At 48.9% G+C, this 19,940-nt stretch overlaps 1 protein-coding gene across 1 annotated transcript in view; it reads right to left on the reverse strand.

The window, feature by feature from the left end:
- The window catches only part of SSBP4 (single stranded DNA binding protein 4), a 40,341-nt gene that overhangs the window by 16,172 nt on the left and 4,229 nt on the right, over positions 1–19,940 (reverse strand). Inside the window, exons 2-7 of the mRNA XM_083483982.1 lie at positions 19,289–19,361; positions 17,492–17,553; positions 9,552–9,636; positions 5,970–6,059; positions 3,888–3,965; positions 1,460–1,519 (exon numbers count right to left, since the gene is read on the reverse strand). Of these exons, the coding sequence (XP_083340108.1) occupies positions 1,460–1,519; positions 3,888–3,965; positions 5,970–6,059; positions 9,552–9,636; positions 17,492–17,553; positions 19,289–19,361 (448 nt within the window). The remainder of the gene's footprint in view (positions 1–1,459; positions 1,520–3,887; positions 3,966–5,969; positions 6,060–9,551; positions 9,637–17,491; positions 17,554–19,288; positions 19,362–19,940) is intronic.

Genomic DNA, 19,940 nt, shown 5'->3' on the forward strand with positions numbered 1-19,940 from the left:
AAATAAAAGGAGGGGGAGATGGAAGAAGATATATCAGAAAGGCAAGTGGGGATAATGTGAAAATAAAAAATGAGTTGTCAGGTCTAGGAAATGAAATATTCCATTTGTCCAGAGGTGGGACGCAACCAGGCAAATTGTTGGGGTGTTGTTTTGGGAAAGGAGGGTGGTGGTTTCCCAATGCTGGTCCTACTCAGAGTAGACACATTGAAAGAGAAGTTCAGGGAAGTTTTTAATATTTTAATATTTAATGCTGTACTATTTTTAACACTTGATTGGGAGCGGCCCAGAGTGGCTAGGGAAACTCAGCCAGTTGGGTTGGGGTATAAATAATAAATTATTATTATTATTACAGTGGTACCTCGCAAGACGAATGCCTCGCAAGACGAAAAACGCGCAAGACGAAAGAGTTTTCCATTTTTTGAGTCGTTCCGCAAGACGAATTTCCCTATGGGCTTGCTTTGCAAGACGAAATGTCTTGCGAGTTCTTGCGATTTTGTTTCCTTTTTCTTAAAGCCGCTAAGCCGCTAATAGCCGCTAAGCCGCTAATAGCCGTGCTTCGCAAGACGAAAAAACCGCAAGACGAAGAGACTCGTGGAACGGATTAATTTCATCTTGCGAGGCATCACTGTATTATTACTACTACTACTACTACTACTACTACTACTACTACTATTATTATTATTATTAAAGTCAACGGGCATGGCTAACTTAGCTTTCGTTCCAGCAGGTCTACATTTCTATCTCACTCCTTCAAGAAACTGCCCCCTTCACTGAATTCCAACTACAGTCTTGCGAGGTGGGCTAAGCTGAGAGACAATGACTGGTCTCCAAGTCAGCTTCCTGGACGAATTGGGTGTGTGTGTTTTGAACCCTGGTCTCTGCTGGATCCTAGGCCGGCACTCTAACCACTAAACCGCACTGCCTCTCTGTTGAAGACAACCCCGGGGTTGCCGTGTTAAAAAAAACCCCACAGCGCCATTGGCCAGGGAGATCGTTTCCGCCAGTACCCGAAGGAAAAGTTTTGCAGATGCTGCCCCAGATTGCCGAAGAATGGATGCTTTTGAATTCTGGTGCTGGAGGAGACTCTTGAGAGTCCCATGGACTGCAAGAAGATCCAACCTCTCCATTCAGAAGGAAATCAACCCTGAGTGCTCACGGGAAGGACAGATCCTGAAGCTGAGGCTCCAAGACTTTGGCCACCTCAGGAGAAGAGAAGACTCCCTGGAAAAGACCCTGATGATGGGAAAGATGGAGGGCCCAAGGAGAAGGGGAGGGCAGAGGACGAGATGGTGGGACAGTGTTCTCGAAGCTACCAGCATGAGTTTGACCAAACTGCGGGAGGCAGTGGAAGACAGGAGTGCCTGGCGTGCTCTGGTCCAGGGGGTCATGAAGAGTCGGACACAACTAAACAACAACAACCCTACGGACTGGGTGCGTGCCCTTTGGTGGGTGGTCTCACCTGGCTTGGCATCCGCAGCGAAGGCCGCAGTCCGGCTGGGAAGCGTGGAGACATGAACGGCTGCGGGAGACACAGAGTCAAAGAGTAAGTCGGCTGTAAATCACACTAGTTAGCTCTCCCTTAGCAAGAAAAGCGATCTGAACAGACTTGGCCGAGTGCCAGGCCTAATGAGCAGAGAGCTATTCTTCCATGGGAATCAAGTTGCCAAAAGCTTCCCACCTCCCCGCAGCAGTCTTGAGTCCCCTCCTCTCCAGGGTTTTCGCAAGCAATCGGAGACTGTGCCGGCGGGCAGCCAACCTGTCCTACGCCCTTTTCACGCCTCTCCTGGTTCTTGGGAGATAAGAGGAGGAGGGGAGTTCGTCACAGCAAGTGTGGGAGACAGCTGTGACTTTTGGCCAGCTCCTCTCTGCCACTCCTGCTTCTATACAGTGGTACCTTGGTTTCTGAACAGCTTAGTTCTCGAAAAACTTGGAACCCGAACATTGCAAACCCGGAAGTAAGAATTCCAGTTTGCGAACATTTTTCGGAAGCTGAACGTGCTCCGTTTTGAGTGCATCGCTTCCGATTTGCCTGGTTCGCTGTAACTTGGCTTCTCGCAAAGAGGGAACCGCCAGAAGGCCCTCGGTGCTGGACCTCAGCGTCCGGGCAGAACGATGGGGGTGGAGACGCTCCTTCAGGTATACTGGGCCATTTAGGGCTTTAAAGGTCAGCACCAACACTTTGAATTGTGTTCGGAAACGTACTGGGAGTCAATGTAGGTCTTTCAAGACAGGTGTTATGTGGTCTCGGCAGCCGCTCCCAGTCACCAGTCTGGCTGCTGCATTCTGGATTAGTTGTCGTTTCTGGGTCACCTTCCAAGGTAGCCCTACGTGGAGCGCATTGCAGTAGTCCAAGTGAGAGATAACTAGAGCATGCACCACTCTGGCGAGACAGTCTGTGGGCAGGGAGGGTCTCATCCTGCGTACCAGATGGAGCTGGTAGACAGCCGCCCTGGACACAGATTTGACCTGTGCCTCCATGGACAGCTGTGAGTCCAGAATGACTCCCAGGCTGCGCACCTGGTCCTTCAGGGGCACAGTTGCCCCATTCAGGACCAGGAAGCCCTCCACACCTGCCCGCCCCCTGTCCCCCCAAAACAGTACTTCTGTCTTGTCAGGATTCAGCCTCAATCTGTTAACCACCATCCATCCTCCAACTGCCTCCAGACACTCACACAGGACCTTCACCGCCTTCACTGGTTCTGATTTGAAAGAGAGGTAGAGCTGGGTATCATCCGCATACTGATGGATACCCAGCCCAAACCCCCTGATGATCTCTCCCAGCGGCTGCATGTAGATGTTGAAAAGTGTGGGGGAGAGGACGGAACCCTGAGGCACCCCACAAGTGAGAGCCAAGCAGTCCCTGGCAAGAGTGTGGGGCAGAAGCACAGCCCCCACCAAACTTTAAAAAAAATGCAGGCACACATACACCCCCAGTGGTGGGCTTGGGGCTCTCAAATTTCAGCAGCCGCTACCCTAAACCCATCTCTGACGCCTCTATCTTTCAGGAGGAAATTCCTCCAATGCGGGAGGTTGGACAATTCTGCAATTCCTACCTGCCCACAGACTGTCTCGCCAGAGTGGTGCATGCTCTAGTTATCTCCCGCTTGGACTATTGCAATGCGCTCTACGTGGGGCTGCCTTTGAAGGTGACCCGGAAACTACAACTAATCCAGAATGCGGCAGCTAGACTGGGGACTGGGAGCGGCCGCCAGGACCACATAACACCGGTCCTGAGAGATCTGGATTGGCTCCCAGTACGTTTCCGAGCACAATTCAAAGTGTTGGTGCTGACCTTGAAAGCCCTAAACGGCCTCAGTCCTGTATACCTGAAGGAGCGTCTCCACCACCATCGTTCAGCTCGGACACAGAGGTCCAGCGCCGAGGGCCTTCTGGCGGTTCCCTCATTGCGAGAAGTGAGGTTCCAGGGAACCAGGCAGAGGGCCTTCTCGGTGGTGGCACCCGCCCTGTGGAACACCCCCCCCTTCAGATGTGAAGGAAATAAGCTGCTATCTTCTTTTTAAAAGACATCTGAAGGCAGCCCTGTTTAGGGAAGTTTTTAATATTTAATGCTGTATTGTTTTTAACACTTGATTGGGAGCCGCCCAGAGTGGCTGGGGAGACTCAGCCAGATGGGCGGGGTATAAATAATAAATTATTATTATTATTATTATTATTATTATTATTATTATTATTATTATTATTATTATTATTATTCCATGGGTCACCCCCAGTGTTACAAAAAAGGGGGGTAGGATTTGCAAGTGACGTCTAATCGTCGAGTGGGAAGGGGACACCCGGAGGTCATCCAGTCCAACCCCCCACAATGTTGGAATCTTTATAGAGTGAGAATGCAGAAATGTCACAGCAGAATGGCTCTGTGGTCTCACCTGGCTTTGCAGCCCCATCATCGCGGCACTGGGGTGATGTGGCGAACCCTGGGGGGGCTGCTGGGAGCCTGGAGGTCCCTTGTGGGGCACAGAGGGAAACAGAAACAGAGTTATGGGGGAAAGGACCCCTAGGCCATGGCTCCAGCCCCCCGTCCTCACCCCCCAAAAATGCCATTTTCCCACAGCTGATGAGCAAAAATGGAAGGTGCCCCCCACGTGGGGGGAAGGTTGGGGTACAGTGATCAGAAAGTCCAGAAGGGCTCATTCGGGAAGGAACTGAAAATAAAAGCTGCCGGCGTCGTAATACCGTTAGATAAATTGATGGTGCGGCTGGAATCGGGAGTGCTCTGGTCGCCTTAGCTAAAAAAGGATATTGTAGGGTTGGCAAACGTTAGGAAAAAGGGCAATCCGAGTGATAAAAGCAGGAGATGGAGGTCTACTAAGAGGGAAGGTTGCAGGGTTTGGGACCAGGGGTAGGCAAACTAAGGCCCGGGGGCCGGATCTGGCCCAATCGCCTTCTAAATCCGGCCTGCGGATGGTCTGGGAATCAGCGTGTTTTTACATGAGTAGAATGTGTGCTTTTATTTAAAATGCATCTCTGGGTTATTTGTGGGGCATAGGAATTCGTTCATTCTCCCCCCGAAAAAAATATAGTCCGGCCCCCCACAAGGTCTGAGGGATGGTGAACGGCTCCCCTGCTGAAAAAAATTGGGACTTGTTTTAAGTTTGTAAAACAATGAACGGCACGGGGAAATGGAAGGTTTTTTCCCTCCCTCTCTCAGACCGCCAGAGCTGACCATGAGGATCCAGGACGGGGGGATAGACAGGACTTCTTCCAGCAGCCTGTGGAACTCCCTGCCACAAGAGACAAGGATGGCCGCCAAACCGGACGGCTTCGAAAGAGAGCCGGCCAAATTGATGGGAACAGTAGAGAGTGATTGAGGGCTATCGCTGCCGCAACGGCTTCGCTTGGCTTCCGAGGTCAGAAGCAGCAAGGTTTATGAATCCCAGTCGTAGGAAACGGAGTCGAATGGGATTCCGCTAGGGGGAGCTGTTGGTTCACACACACCAGGGAAGATAAGAGCTTCTCTCTGCCTCCGTATTTCCCTCTCCTGTCCCCCCCCCCCACATACTCTGGCCGTCACCCTCCCCACATAATTTACATATGCCCCACACCTTCCCGCCCCAGGAAATTCCACAAGCAAGGCACCATCTAATTCACAGGTTCTCCCTGTCGGGCCGAGGTCTGATGGTAGACTGTTCCTGCAGCTGGAGGTTCCATTCCAGGAGAGAAAATCCTACGGGACCGCCTCTCCTGGTATGTCCCACAGAGGAACTTACGCATCTTCAAACAAAAACATCTTGGAGGTCCCAGGCCACAGAGAGGTTAGGCTGGCCTCAACCAGAGCCAGGGCTTTTTCGGCTGTGGCCCCAATCTGGTGGAACGCTCTGCCACAAAAGACTAGGGCCCTGCGGGACTTGACCACCAGGCTTTTAGCCAGGGCACAGCCTGACTCCCTCCTTTGGCAATCTTCACAGAACTCTAGCCCAATGGTTGCCATCAATTTGATTTGAATTAATTTTATAATGAAGTGATTTTAGAATGTTGTATTGTTTTATTGTTAAAATAAAAAAAAATTCCTTCCAGTAGCACCTTAAAGACCAACAAAGTTAGTTCTTGGTATGAGCTTTCGTGTGCATGCACACTTCTTCAGATACACTGAAACAGAAGTTGCCAGATCCTTCTATATAGTGAGAAGGTGGGGAGGGGTATTACTCAGAAGGGTGGTGGGAATGGGAGATTGGCAGATAGCTGAGATGAGCCTGTTGACGACTCTTAACGACTGCAATAGGTCTTACAGGAAAAGGCAAGGGGTGAGAAGGTGAAAAATGGCTTAGTCATGTATAATGAGATAAGAATCCAATGTTATTGTTGTTAGCCGCCCTGAGCCCGGCTTCGGCTGGGGAGGGCCAGATAGAAATAAATTATTATTATTATTATTATTATTATTATTATTATTATTATTATAATAAAGAGAAAGGAGCTTTGCCGGCTCAGACCTGAGACCCCGCAAGCGTTACCTGGAAAAAGCCAGACATCATCGGACTGGGTGCCATTCCATCCCCGGGGGCCACATTTCCCATCACAGGACTGGGTGCGGCCGTGGAGCTCTGTCGAGAAAGAGAGTAAAGCGGGTGGGTCAGAGCAGAATGCGGGTTGGACTAGATGACCCCACCGGGTCCCTTTTAACTCTTGTGATTCTACTATTCTGTTCTACGATTCCAATAATCCAGTTCCGGAGAAAACAACACGGACCATAAATCCTGGGTCAGAGGGAGCCAGTTCTGGTATCTGAGGGGTTCTCAGAGATGAGGGTGGGCGACAGAGATGATGATACAGTGGTACCTCGGGTTAAGTACTTAATTCGTTCCAGAGGTCCGTTCTTAACCTGAAACTGTTCTTAACCTGAAGCACCACTTTAGCTAATGGGGCCTCCCGCTGTTGCCGGAGCACAATTTCTGTTCTAATCCTGAAGCAAAGTTCTTAACCTGAAGCACTATTTCTGGGTTAGCGGAGTCTGTAACCTGAAGTGTCTGTAACCTGAGGTACCACTGTATTTATTTATTTCGCAAACATATACACTGCCCGTGTGTGCAAAAACACACACACACAAACAAAACAGCCTGAAAACAGTTGACAAAATAAAAAAAAGAATAAAACAATACAATTGTGCCCAGGAAAAATCAACAGCAGCAAATTGAGGCTTTAAAAAAAAGTTGAAATAACAGTAGTAGACTACAAAAGCACATTAGAACTTGCACAGAGTTTTCCAAGCCTGTCTGAACAAGAATGCTTTTAAAGGTAAAGGCAAAGGGACCCCTGACCGTTAGGTCCAGTTGTGGCCGACTCTGGGGTTGCGGCACTCATCTCGCTTTATTGGCCGAGGGAGCCGGCGTACAGCTTCCGGGTCATGTGGCCAGCAGGACTAAGCCGCTTCTGGCGAACGAGAGCAGTGCACGGAAACGCCGTTTACCTTCCTGCCGGAGAGGTACCTATTTATCTACTTGCACTTTGGCGTGCTTTCGAACTGCTAGGTGGGCAGCAGCAGGGACTGAGCAACGGGAGCTCACCGCGTCATGGGGATTCAAACCGCCGACCTTCTGATGGGCAAGTCCTAGGCTCTGTGGTTTAACCCACAGCGCCACCCCATCCCTAAGAATGCTTTTAGCAGGCACCAAAAGGAGGACCGTAATGTCGCCTGCCGGATTTCAAGAGGCAGAGAGTTCCAAAGGGCGGGCGCTGCAGCCACACGAAACAATCAAGGCAGACCCATCGCAACCCGGATCCCGTTCCATTTCCTCCGGCGCGCTCAGAGAGGACTCAGGACCCCTTTTTCCATCTGCCCCACCCGCACAACACTCCTGTACCCCGCTGAAGATATGGGGAACCACTGGAAACTACGGTTGCAAGATTTAATCCCACCCCCTCCGGCAAGAACCACTATCCAGACTCTCTGTTGGGGTGCAGAGTTGAGTAGCGGGCTGAGAAACTTGATCACCCCCCTCATTTCAAATTGCACCCCTGATACGCTGGGTGCGACCCACCCTGCCCACAGACTGAGGTGTCACAAGTCATTTTGGACTCACAGCTGTCCATGGAGGTGCAGGTCAATTCTGTGGCCAGGGCAGCTGTTTATCAGCTCCGTCTGGTATGCAGGATGAGACCCTCCCTGCCCGCAGAGTGTCTTGCCAGAGTGGTGCATGCTCTGGTTATCTCTCTCTTGGACTACTGCAATGCGCTCTACGTGGGGCTACCTTTGAAGGTGACCCAGAAACTGCAATTAATCCAGAATGCGGCAGCGAGACTGGGGACTGGGAGCGGCTGCTGAGACCATATAACACCGGTCTTGAAAGACCTACATTGGCTCCCAGTACGTTTCTGAGCACAATTCAAAGTGTTGGTGTTGACCTTTAAAGCCCTAAACGGCCCAGTATCCCCGAAGGAGCGTCTCCACCCCCATCGTACATCCCAGACACTGAGGTCCAGCTCCAAGGGCCTTCTGGCGGTTCCCTCATTGCGAGAAGCAAAGCTACAGGGAACCAGGCAGAGGGCCTTCTCGGTGGTGGCGCCCTCCCTGTGGAACGCCCTCCCATCAGATGTCAAAGAGATAAACAACTACTTGACGTTTAGAAGACCTCTGAAGGGAGCCCTGTTTAGGGAAGTTTTTAATGTGTGACATTTTAATGTATTTTTAATCTTTGTTGGCAGCAGCCCAGAATGGCTGGGAAAGCCCAGCCAGATGGGCAGGGTACAAATAATAAATTATGATGATGATGATGATGATGATGAATCCAATGCTCCGCATGCCCTGAGCGGCCAGACTTCTTTAGGCGTCACAGAGTTAAACTATGGAACTCCCTGCCACTTGAGGCAGCGATGGCCATGAATTTGGATGCCTTCAAACGAGGACTGTACAGATTCAAGGAAGGGGGAGAGGGCTATTGATGGGTAAGTAGCCAGAATGGCTATGCCCCCTATTCTAGAACTGGAGGAAGCAGCACTTCTGAATCCCAGTTGCTGGGATTCTCCAGGAACGGAGAGTTGCGCTCGCACTCAGATCCTACTCCCTGGTTTCCCACGGGCGTCTGGCTGGCCCAGTGGCTGGATCCATCAGCTGCATCTTCTTGCGTTGTCGCGGGTTGGACTAGATGACCGCCGGGTGTCCCTTCTGAGGCTACGATTCTACCCAACATCTTAAGTCTCGCTGGCCCTCCAGCAAAGAGAGAGAGAGATAGAGAGAAGGGGGGAGGCAGGCAGAGCCGGGGGGCTGTGGGTCTGTGCGTGTGTGTGTGCTGGAGGAAAGGTGGTCCAGAGAGGATGCGGTTTCCATGGAAACCGGCAGGGAAGGATGCTCAGCGAGAGGTGTAGAGATGCCAGCCACCTACAGAAGCAGCCGCACAGAACTCGTTCTCGGAAAACAGAGAGAGTCGACCAAAGAACGCTGAATTCTTTTCTACCTATCCTTCGCTCCACACCCCACACCCCCAATTACAGGCAATTTTAATTTTCCCTGTCAATGTGTCTTTCCTCGTTGTTAGTTTTCGAGGCGGACACATTTCCTCCCCCGATTTTAAAACAGTCTTTCAAATCCCCTACCCCCCCCACCCTGTGGTTTTATAATCATCCGATTTTATATTTTGGGGGGTTTACAGCAGCGAAATAGAACAACAACAAATACATAAATAAAATTAAAAACGGTGAGAAAATTAAAAAGGAATGCTAATTAACCGTTGTGGAAGGGTCTCTTCTTAATCGCCTGCACAGGCCTTGGCAAAATAGGAGGCGCTTGGAATGTAAAAACAGAAAAATGTCTGCTAGGTCTCTATAGCTGTGGAGTATTTGCAAACTTGGCGACCAGCCGATGTTTTAGGGAGCGCCAGACGAGGAGTTGTAGCCAAATACATCTGGGAGGTTCTCAATTGACAAAATAGTTTATTATTATTGGGGGTTAGACACACACCTCCCAAAAACTGCTCCCTGCTGAACGTTATAGCAAGAAAAATCGGTCCCTGGCCTTGCTTTTTTCTTCTCCTTTCCTCGTCCCTCCTCCTCGCGCCTTCCTCGCATGCCACGCCTTTGAGACGGCAAACGTGCGTACTCACGTAATCGTGGAAGGTCTTGGCTTCGCTCGAGTGCTCGCACGTCTCCCTCCGGTCAGGTGCAGCGCAGTAGAGGTCCCAGAAGACACTGCGGAGTGACGGGGGGCAGAATTAAGATACGTAGCTCTGTCCTAGACCAGATCAAGACTAATTTGCCCATCCAGCGAAGGGCCGAAGTGGTTGCTATAACTGCTTTATATACCTTCTAACACGAAATACCTTTAAAAGCAGGGTGCATAAAAAATTGATGATTTTATAAAAAAATAAATTGATTATTTTGATTTAAATTGGATTTTTAAAATAAAATCCTTTTGGAGGAAACATCTTTCTAAATATTTTCTATTTAAGTTACATTAGGAAACAAGGATCTGTTTTAAGTTTTTCATGTGTGCTAAAACTCTATTAACTGATGTGGTTCACCTTTTTAAAAAAAAAAAAAAACACACACCTTAGACTGAGTTTTAGCATGGATACATATGCTATTATGTTGCTGCTTTAGCAAAATAAATTGTTTAAATTGTTATTATTTTTCTCCTTCCAATGAAGTACAGCAGAAAAGTTGCCCAAATGTAAACAGTTCACTTATTAAAACTCACGGTAATTTCATGATTATCTGTCTATGTATTCCTAATAGTATAACCAAATCAGTCATTTTTTATATAACTGTCAGAACTACTCTGAAAATTTACTATTCCAAAAATGAAACCTCCCTCTGGTTGTAAATATTAAGATTATACCAGCAAGAATGAGTCTTTCTGCAAAAATATATATGATTTAAATCAAATATCACTGACTAGTGATTTAAATCCACCCCGTTTAAAAGAAAAACTTCTTATAAGGTTTCCTTTTTTAAAAAAAAAACCCAGACATCAATCTTAATTAATTAATTAATCTTAATTAACCTTAATCTTAATGACGACATTGCCTTAATTGCCCGCACAGACCCACCAGAATAGACAAGTTTTCGGATGGCGTCACCTGGAGGTTAAAACAGGAAGCCCCCCTGCTGCAACTCTAGTGGCAGAGAGTTCCGCCGGACAAGGTCGAATGGGCTTCGCTAACTCGGGGAACACCGAATGACGCTCCTGCAGGTGGTTTCAGCGACCCATAGAATTGGAAGGGACCCTGAGGACCAACTAGGGCTGAGCTCATGGGGCACAGAAAACCCCACCCTTTCCCAATGTCCACCAAACTTTCTGGGATAATGAATTTTTATTTTTACTGGGGGGAAACAATTGATTTAGTGTGATCTTATCTAGAGGTGGCTGAGGGAATGCAAATACACAGCGTATAGGGCAAACTTTTTTCAAAGAGGGCCAAATTTGATGAAGTGAGGGCCGACCACAGCTGCTGAGCTTTTTTTAGGATTAAGGTTTTTGAGCTTTTTTCACTATTTTACCCCAAAGTTGTTGTTGAGTGTTTTTTTTAGGATTTTACCCCAGGACATATACTGCCACAGGGACCGGATTAAATCGACTGGCAGGCCGGATTAGGCCCCTGAAATGGACTCTGGACGTATATAGGGGGTAATCCACTGGGAGCAAGAATATTTGGGGAACTGGGAGATGGGACTCGATGATTCTACAAATGGAAAAGGGACCGGCTTGTTTGTGGGTCATCCGGGGAGGGGGGGGGGAGAGAGACACAAACCAAATTAAATAATTTATTTTGGAGTGATGTGTTAGTTAGCTGTTTACAGCCGTACCTTGGTTTTCGAACAGCTTAGTTCCCAGGACATTCTATACAAGATCTCAAAGTAGCTGTTTTACTACAAAGGAATTTCAGAAATAGACTGGAAAGAGAAGCTGCTGAATTGCAACTCATTACCAAACTTAAAACCACGGAGAGACCTGGTCTGAACAGAGACATTGGATTCTTATCTCATTATACATGACTAAGCCATTTCTCACCTTCTCACCCCTTGCCTTTTCCTGTAAGACCTATTGCAGTCGTTAAGAGTCGTCAACAGGCTCATCTCAGCTACCTGCCAATCTCCCATTCCCACCACCCTTCTGAGTAATACCCCTCCCCACCTTCTCACTATATAGAAGGATCTGGCAACTTCTGTTCCAGTGTATCTGAAGAAGTGTGCATGCACACGAAAGCTCATACCAAGAACTAAATAGCTGGTCTTTAAGGTGCTACTGGAAGGAATTTTTTTATTTAGTTCCCGAACGTTTTGGCTCCCGAACGCCACCAACCCGGAAGTGACTGTTCCGGTTTGCGAACTATTTCTGGAAGCCGAACGTTCTAACGGGGCTTCCAACTGGCTGCAGGTTTCGGTGCGTGCGAATGCGCAGAAGCGCTAAATCGCACTTTGCGAATGCGCAGAAGGTCTGAATCACGACCCACGCGTGCACATGCACGGCGCTGTGGGTTACGAACCCAAGTGTCTTGTGTGTGTGTGTATATATGTGTGTGTGTGCGTATCTTGCTATAGAAATAGAAACACAAGGCTGTCGTCACGCTGCCATACGGCAGCTCAAACGGCTCTCCCCGCTCTGCGTTGGCGTTCATAGAAGATGCACATGCGCAGAAGGTCCGAATCATGACCTGTGCGCGCGCACGCGCAGCGCTGCAGGTTGCAAACACTGCGGGTTGCGAACCCGAGTGTCTACACTGTGTGTGTGTGTGTGTGTGTGTGTGTATACATTGGTACCTCGGGTTAAGTACTTAATTCGTTCTGGAGGTCTGTTCTTAACCTGAAACTGTTCTTAACCTGAAGCACCACTTTAGCTAATGGGGCCTCCTGCTGCTGCCGCACCGCCGGAGCACGATGTCTGTTCTCGTCCTGGAGCAAAGTTCTTAACCTGAAGCACTATTTCTGGGTTAGCAGAGTGTGTAACCTGAAGCGTATGTAACCTGAAGCATATGTAACCTGAGGTACTACTGTGTGTGTGTGTGTGTGTGTGTGTGTACACTGTATGTATACAGTGGTACCCTGGGATACATACGCTTCAGGTTACATACGCTTCAGGTTACACACCACACTAAGCCAGAAATAGTGCTTCAGGTTAAGAACTTTGCTCCAGGACAAGAACAGAAATCGTGCTCCGGCGGCGCAGCGGCAGCGGGAGGCCCCATTAGCTAAAGTGGGGCTTCAGGTTAGGTACAGTTTCAGGTTAAGTACGGACCTCCGGAACGAATTAAGTACTTAACCCGAGGTACCACTGTATATATATAAAATGTGCTATATGCATCTTGCTATAGAAATAGAAACGTAAGGCTGTCGTCACGCAGCGCAAACGGCTCTCCCAGCTTGGCGTTGGTGTTCATTGAAGAACCCATGCTGCCCCTGGCTGAGGAAGGGGGAGCAAAGCCATTGTGGCGAGTAAGGTAAAGGTAAAGGTACCCCTGCCCGTACGGGCCAGTCTTGCCAGACTCTAGGGTTGTGCGCTCATCTCACTCTATAGGCCGGGAGCCAGCGCTGTCCGCAGACACTTCCGGGTCACGTGGCCAGCGTGACAAGCTGCATCTGGCGAGCCAGCGCAGCACACGGAACGCCGTTTACCTTCCCGCTGGTAAGCGGTCCCTATTTATCTACTTGCACCCGGAGGTGCTTTCGAACTGCTAGGTTGGCAGGCGCTGGGACCGAACGACGGGAGCGCACCCCGCTGTGGGGATTCGAACCGCCGGCCATGTGATCGGCAAGTCCTAGGCGCTGAGGTTTTACCCGCAGCGCCACCCGCGTCCTATTGTGGCGAGTAGCCACTGATAAAAAGAAACCGAGAGAAAAAAAGAATGGGGGGGGGGGCAGAGACACAGGAGAAACGATGGAGAGAATGAGAAAGCAAGGAAATATTTGACCCTTGACTAGAGCGTTGGGGGGCTGCCAGGAAGGATTCCACACACAAAAAATAAAATAGATGCATGCTATTCCGAGCAAACCCCATTCATCTCCCCCCACCAGAAAAAAAAATTGTGGCGCCATTTGAAGGAGAAATTTGGGGGGAGACAAAAAGGGTACGCGTTTATCAGTTGAGGTCTCAGCCCCTCAACTCTCCTCTGCGCCCCCCCCCACCGAAAAATGAGGCAGTTTTTTTCCTCCGTTCCAAATTATATCCATGTGTGGAGAAACAAGCAGCCAGGCTCTATAGAGTGCAGGGAGGGGATATTTCCGGGGTTTTTTTTGGGGGGGGGGGGGAGAACGAGGAAGCGGAGGGAGAGAGAGGAGGTTTTGAATGTGTTCCAGTTCTGCCTGAAGCCAGAAGCCAAGGGAAAGGGGGGGAGGAACTATACTTGGCTTTATTAAATAGGAACCCCCCCCAAAAAATCTGGGATCTCCCCCCCCCCCGCAAAAAAAAAACTTGTGCCGAAGTTTTGAACTCGTTTTTTACCTTGGGTTTTCGGGTGTTAACGGCAAACCCCGGTTTGATGAATCGATCACACGGGTTGTATGGGGGGGCTATACAAAACAAGCCCCCCCCTCCCGGTACAAAACCTTTGGCACAAGTTTGGAGGGCACCCCAAATTTCTGGGTTCCAATTTAATATACTTCCCAACGCCAAGCTCTTTTAAAGATTTCTGCCCCCTGAAATGAGGCTGCACTTTAATGTTGTGTTTTAATCTCGTTTTTAAGTTGTATTTTAATCAATTGTTTTGATACCTGGTGTTAGCCGCCCGGAGCCCGGTCTTGGCTGTGGAGGGCGGGGTATAAATAAAATTTATTATTATTATTATTATTTATTTTTAAATCCGCAGGTCACCAGGAACCTCACAACTGCCTAGAATCACATAATTGCATGGCAGATGAAGGTGATCGACTTCATGGAATTGGCTGAGATGACTGGCAGAATCCGAGACCAGGGAGAAGAGTCGGTGAAAGAAGACTGGAAGAAATTTTAAGACTACTTAAAGAAATATTGTAAAATTAGTGAATGTTAGAAAGATGTTGGATAGAAACTAAGCGGTTTCCAGCTGTAATGCTTCAGGAGATATGAAAAAAGGATTATAAATGGGTAAAAGTTTAATGGTAAGGATTTGCTGAACTAACAAACTGAAATGGAATACAAAGAAGGGAAGTATGAGGAGGTCGGAGGAAATAAGGGTATGGAAGCTATGTTATTGAAAATTAATGTGTGTTTTTAACTGCTTATTATTTTGTATGTTTATTTTTTATTTTTTCTTATATTCAAAAAATTTTCTCAATAAATATCTTTAAAAAAAAAAATAGAATCACATAATTGCAGAGAGAGATGGGTCCCCCAGCGGACATCTAGCTCAACCCCCCTGATACAGGCATCGCCTCGACGGGCAGTGCAAAATTTAGTATAGAAGCGCCAACAAGTTAATTATTTCCAGGTTGGCGTTGGTGGAGGGGTCAGAGTGTCGGGCCAGGATCTGGGAGGGTTCAGGGTTCAAATCCCGCTGCAATGGACCACGATGCTCCCGTTAGGTGATGCTGGGGCACCCAGCGACTCACTCTCAGCCCAACCTACCTTGAAAGGTTGTCGTTAAGATAACATGGGGAATGGGTAGAGGACCCTGAAGGTGGACAGCAAATGTAATCCAAGAAATAAATATTATTGAAACTGATTAGCCATCTTTTATTAGAATTCATCATGAGAAAGGCTGGTCTGGATGAATCCCTAGCCGGAATTAAGATTGCCGGAAGAAATATCAACAACCTCAGATATGCAGATGACACAACCTTGATGGCAGAAAGTGAGGAGGAATTAAAGAACTTTTTGATGAGGGTGAAAGAGGAGAGCGCAAAATATGGTCTGAAGCTCAACATCAAAAAAACGAAGATCATGGCCACTGGGCCCATCACCTCCTGGCAAATAGAAGGGGAAGAAATGGAGGCAGGGAGAGATTTTACTTTCTTGGGCTCCATGATCACTGCAGATGGTGACAGCAGCCACGAAATTAAAAGACGCCTGCTTCTTGGGAGAAAAGCAATGACAAACCTAGACAGCATCTTAAAAAGCAGAGACATCACCTTACCAACAAAGGTCCGTATAGTTAAAGCCATGGTTTTCCCAGTAGTGATATATGGAAGTGAGAGCTGGGCCATAAAGAAGGCTGATCGCCGAAGAATGGATGCTTTTGAATTCTGGTGCTGGAGGAGACTCTTGAGAGTCCCATGGACTGCAAGAAGATCAAACCTCTCCATTCTGAAGGAAATCAGCCCTGAGTGCTCACTGGAAGGACAGATCCTGAAGCTGAGGCTCCAAGACTTTGGCCACCTCATGAGAAGAGAAGACTCCCTGGAAAAGACCCTGATGTTGGGAAAGATGGAGGGCACAAGGAGAAGGGGACGACAGTGTTCTCAAAGCTACCAGCATGAGTTTGACCAAACTGCGGGAGGCAGTGGAAGACAGGAGGGCCTGGCGTCCTCTGGTCCAGGGGGTCACAAAGAGGCGGACACGACTAAACGACTAAACAACAACAAAGAAACTAAGAAGCCAGTGGCTGGGTCAGGCCAAAGGGGGCCCATTCAGTGGCCGACCATATGTCCTCCCCAACAGGACCCTCCCCATTTTGTTCTCCGAGGCATCGCTGCCCCCAATAGCAGAGGGAGAATGTCAGCTAGAAATCCCCATCACGATTTTGCCCAACCCTAGAACCCTAGATTTGTAAGAAGGGCACAACAGACTACATATTGGTCGATAGCAAATTATTAGCAAAACTGAGTTGGAAGGGACCCCAAGGGTCATCCAGTCCAACCCCCGCCGCCATAACGCAGGAATCTTTGGCCCAAGGTCACACTCGAACCCATGTCAACCATGCCTCCCCCCCCCAATGCCCTCCCTCGAAACCTTATTTTAGGCTGACTCCCAAAATCTCATGAAATAGCATGCAAGCTTTGCAGTAACGCAGAACTCTTCATCACTAGAGGTTTGAAAACCCGACGTTGGTGTGAGTTTGGGATTCCCACCATATAAAACACTTCCTAGGTCCGCGATGACTTGTGGCAAAAAAATGATTAGGCAGAAACGCTCGATCGTGGTACATCCAGGGTCAGGAAGCCAGGCTCCCCATGCTGTGAAGACCTCTGATTTCAAAGAAAAAAAGAGCAAGCCTGTTTAAGTTTCTAGTCCACAGCGTGGTCTCTTGGAACAATTTTGTTGTTGTTGTTTAGTCGTTTAGTCGTGTCCGACTCTTCGTGACCCCCTGGACCAGAGCACGCCAGGCCCTCCTGTCTTCCACTGCCTCCTGCAGTTTGGTCAAACTCATGCTGGTAGCTTCCAGAACACTGTCCCACCATCTCATCCTCTGTTCTCCCCTTCTCCTTGTGCCCTCCATCTTTCCCAGCATCAGGGTCTTTTCCAGGGAGTCTTCTCTTCTCATGAGGTGGCCAAAGAACTGGAGCCTCAGCTTCAGGGTCTGTCCTTCCAGTGAGCACTCAGGGCTGGTTTCCTTCAGAATGGAGAGGTTGGGTCTCCTTGCAGTCCATGGGACTCTCAAGAGTCTCCTCCAGCACCAGAATTCAAAAGCATCCATTCTTCGGCGATCAGCCTTCTTTATGGTCCAGCTCTCACTTCCATACATCACTACTGGGAAAACCATAGCTTTTACTATACAGACCTTTGTTGGCAAGGTGATGCCTCTGCTTTTTAAGATGCTGTCTAGGTTTGTCAAGAAGCAGGCGTCTTTTAATCCGTGGCTGCTGTCACCATCTGCAGTGATCATGGAGCCCAAGAAAGTCAAATCTCTCACTGCCTCCATTTCTCCCCCTTCTATTTGCCAGGAGGTGATGGGACCAGTGGCCATGATCTTTGTTTTTTTGATGTTGAGCTTCAGACCATATTTTGCGCTCTCCTCTTTCACCCTCATTAATTGCTGCTTTTTAAGATGTTGTCGATTCCTAAATGGAGCCTCCATGGACAGAGACAGTCTACCTTAGAGTGGTCACACACGTGCGCGCACCCACCCACCCCTCCCTGGACAGCTCCAGGCTCACACCCCACCCTTTTGAAAAGGACGTAAAACGTACTTACCACCACCAGGCGTGCAGAAATCCGGGCGGTTCCCCGAGCGTGATGTTTTTTTCCCACCGGATCTGGCCCAAAAAAACACACCCCACAACTCAATTAAGACAGGCTGGAGGGAAAGTGGTTTGGTACCCCAAGTGGGGGAAGCTTCTAGGGGAGAATGCAAAGGGAAGGATGCCCCGGAGGTTGGGACGACGACGACACAGATGTGCGCCGGGGGCAGAACACCTGTTTGACATGCAGAATGTCACTCCTTGGCGCCCGCTATTAAAAAACCCCAGCTCTTTCCTCGGAGCAGGAGACTTAGAAAATTGTTTTTAGAGGGTGTGCGCCGTTGCTTCACAGGTAACAGCAGCTGCTGGGCTTGCAGAACATCTCCAGGCATGGGCTGGGAAGGACACCTGCCCCCCGCTGCTGCCAGTCCGTGTTGGCGTTCAGTCCGTGTTGCGTTCAGCGAATTACCATATTTTTTCGCTCTATAGGACGCACCCGACCATAGGACACACCTTGTTTTAGAGGGGGAGAACAAGAAAAAAAATAACTCTCCCCCTCTCTGCTCAGCGCCCCTTCAGCGAAGCGGCAGGAAAAACAGAGCCCCTTCCATTTCTCTTCCTGCTTAGCGGAAGAGGCGCTGCGCAGCTCTCCCTCTCTGCTGAAGCCAGGAGAGTCGTGCTCTCCCGGCTTCAGCAAAAGGAACCCGAAGCCTCTGGAGCGCAGTGGCTATCCCTGAAGCCTTCGCAGCGCAGCGCAAGTTCCCGCTGCGCTCCGGAGGCTTCGGGTTCCTTTCGCTGAAGCCAGGAGAGTCTTGCTCTCCCGCTGTGCTCCAAAGGCTTCAGGCGGCTATCCCGGAAGCCCGGAGAGCGAGAGGGGTCGGTGCACACTGACCCCTCTCGCTCTCCAGGCTTCAGCAAAAGCAACGTGAAGACTCCGGAGCGTGAAGGGAGTGCTCCCTCTGCGCTTCGGAGGCTTCGCGTTGCTATCGCCGAAGCCAAGGAGCCTGCATTCGCTCCATAAGACGCACACACATTTCCCCTTAATTTTTGAGGGGGGAGGGGACATTTTATCATATGTGGTGGGATTGTAAGGTAATTAAAAAAATTTGGGAAATGATATACAACGAATTGAAGAAAGTGTTTCATTTAACATTTGTTTAAAAACCTGAGGCATTTTTGTTGGGGATTGTAGGGAAAGACCTGCCAAAAAAGTTGAAAAACATCTTCATGTATGTGACAACGGCTGTGAGAGTTTTGGTAGCACAAGGTTGGAAGACCGAAGAAACCCCAACTAAAGAATCATGGCAAGAAAAATTGATGGACTATGCAGAACTGGCAAAACTGACATACAAGCTACGGGACACGGATAACTGTGACTTTAAGGATGAATGGGAACCCTTTACAACGTATCTGAAGACGCAACAATGCGAACTGCTTGGCAGCTTTTGAATAAACATTCACAAACTTTTTATTGATAATAATCAGCTAAATAGTTTGAGGATCTCTACAACTGTGTAACATGCAGAAAACAGCATTCTTAGAGAAACCAAAGACTGCAACTGAGGGAAGTCGAGGGGAGGGAGGAAAAATGGTGGGGGGGGGAGACAAGGATGATATGTTTTTGGATAATATGTCTTGTTATAATTTTGAATACAAAAAAAAAAAATTGGAGGGGGAAAAGTGCATCCTATAGAGCGAAAAATACGGTATTTGCTTCCCCCGTCTCCCCAAAATAAAATAAACAGATACTTCTTTTTTTGCAGGTTATGGCTCTGCCCCCATCCCATCTTCCAGACCCCCATCTCCTCACCTCTGAGAGAAAGGTCTGTGCTGATTTCTGCGCCCCGATGTGTAGAAGGTATTCATAAACGTACAACGCCAACCTGGAGGGGTAAGAGGCGTCAGTCAAGAGCCTGCCGGGCCTGGATAGCTCAGTTGGTGAGAGCAGGGTGCTGAAAATACCGAGGTTGTGGGTTCGATTTCCGGTCATTTCAGGGGGTTGGTCTAGATGACCGCCAGGGTCCCCTACAATTCTATGGTTTCTGATTTTATTATGCTTCCCCCTCCCCAAAGCTCCCTTTCTACCTATTCCCAGCTGTGGGTTAAACCACAGAGCCTAGGACTTGCCGATCAGAAGGTTGGCGGTTCGAATCCCCGCGATGGGGTGAGCTCCCGTTGCTCGGTCCCTGTTCCTGCCAACCTAGCAGTTCAAAAGCACATCAAAGTGCAAGTAGATAAATAGGTACCACTCTGGCGGGAAGGTAAACAGCATTTCCGTGCGCTGCTCTGGTTCACCAGAAGCGACTTAGTCCTGCTGGCCACATGACCCGGAAGCTGTACACTGGCTCCTTCGGCCAATAAAGCAAGATGAGCGCGGCAACCCCAGAGTCGGCCACGAATGGACCTAATGGTCAGGGGTCCCTTTACCTTTACCTTTTAGCATAACAACAACAACAACAACA

Source organism: Podarcis liolepis, assembly GCF_965112155.1.
Source record: "Podarcis liolepis genome assembly, chromosome: 18".
NCBI lineage: Eukaryota > Metazoa > Chordata > Lepidosauria > Squamata > Lacertidae > Podarcis > Podarcis liolepis.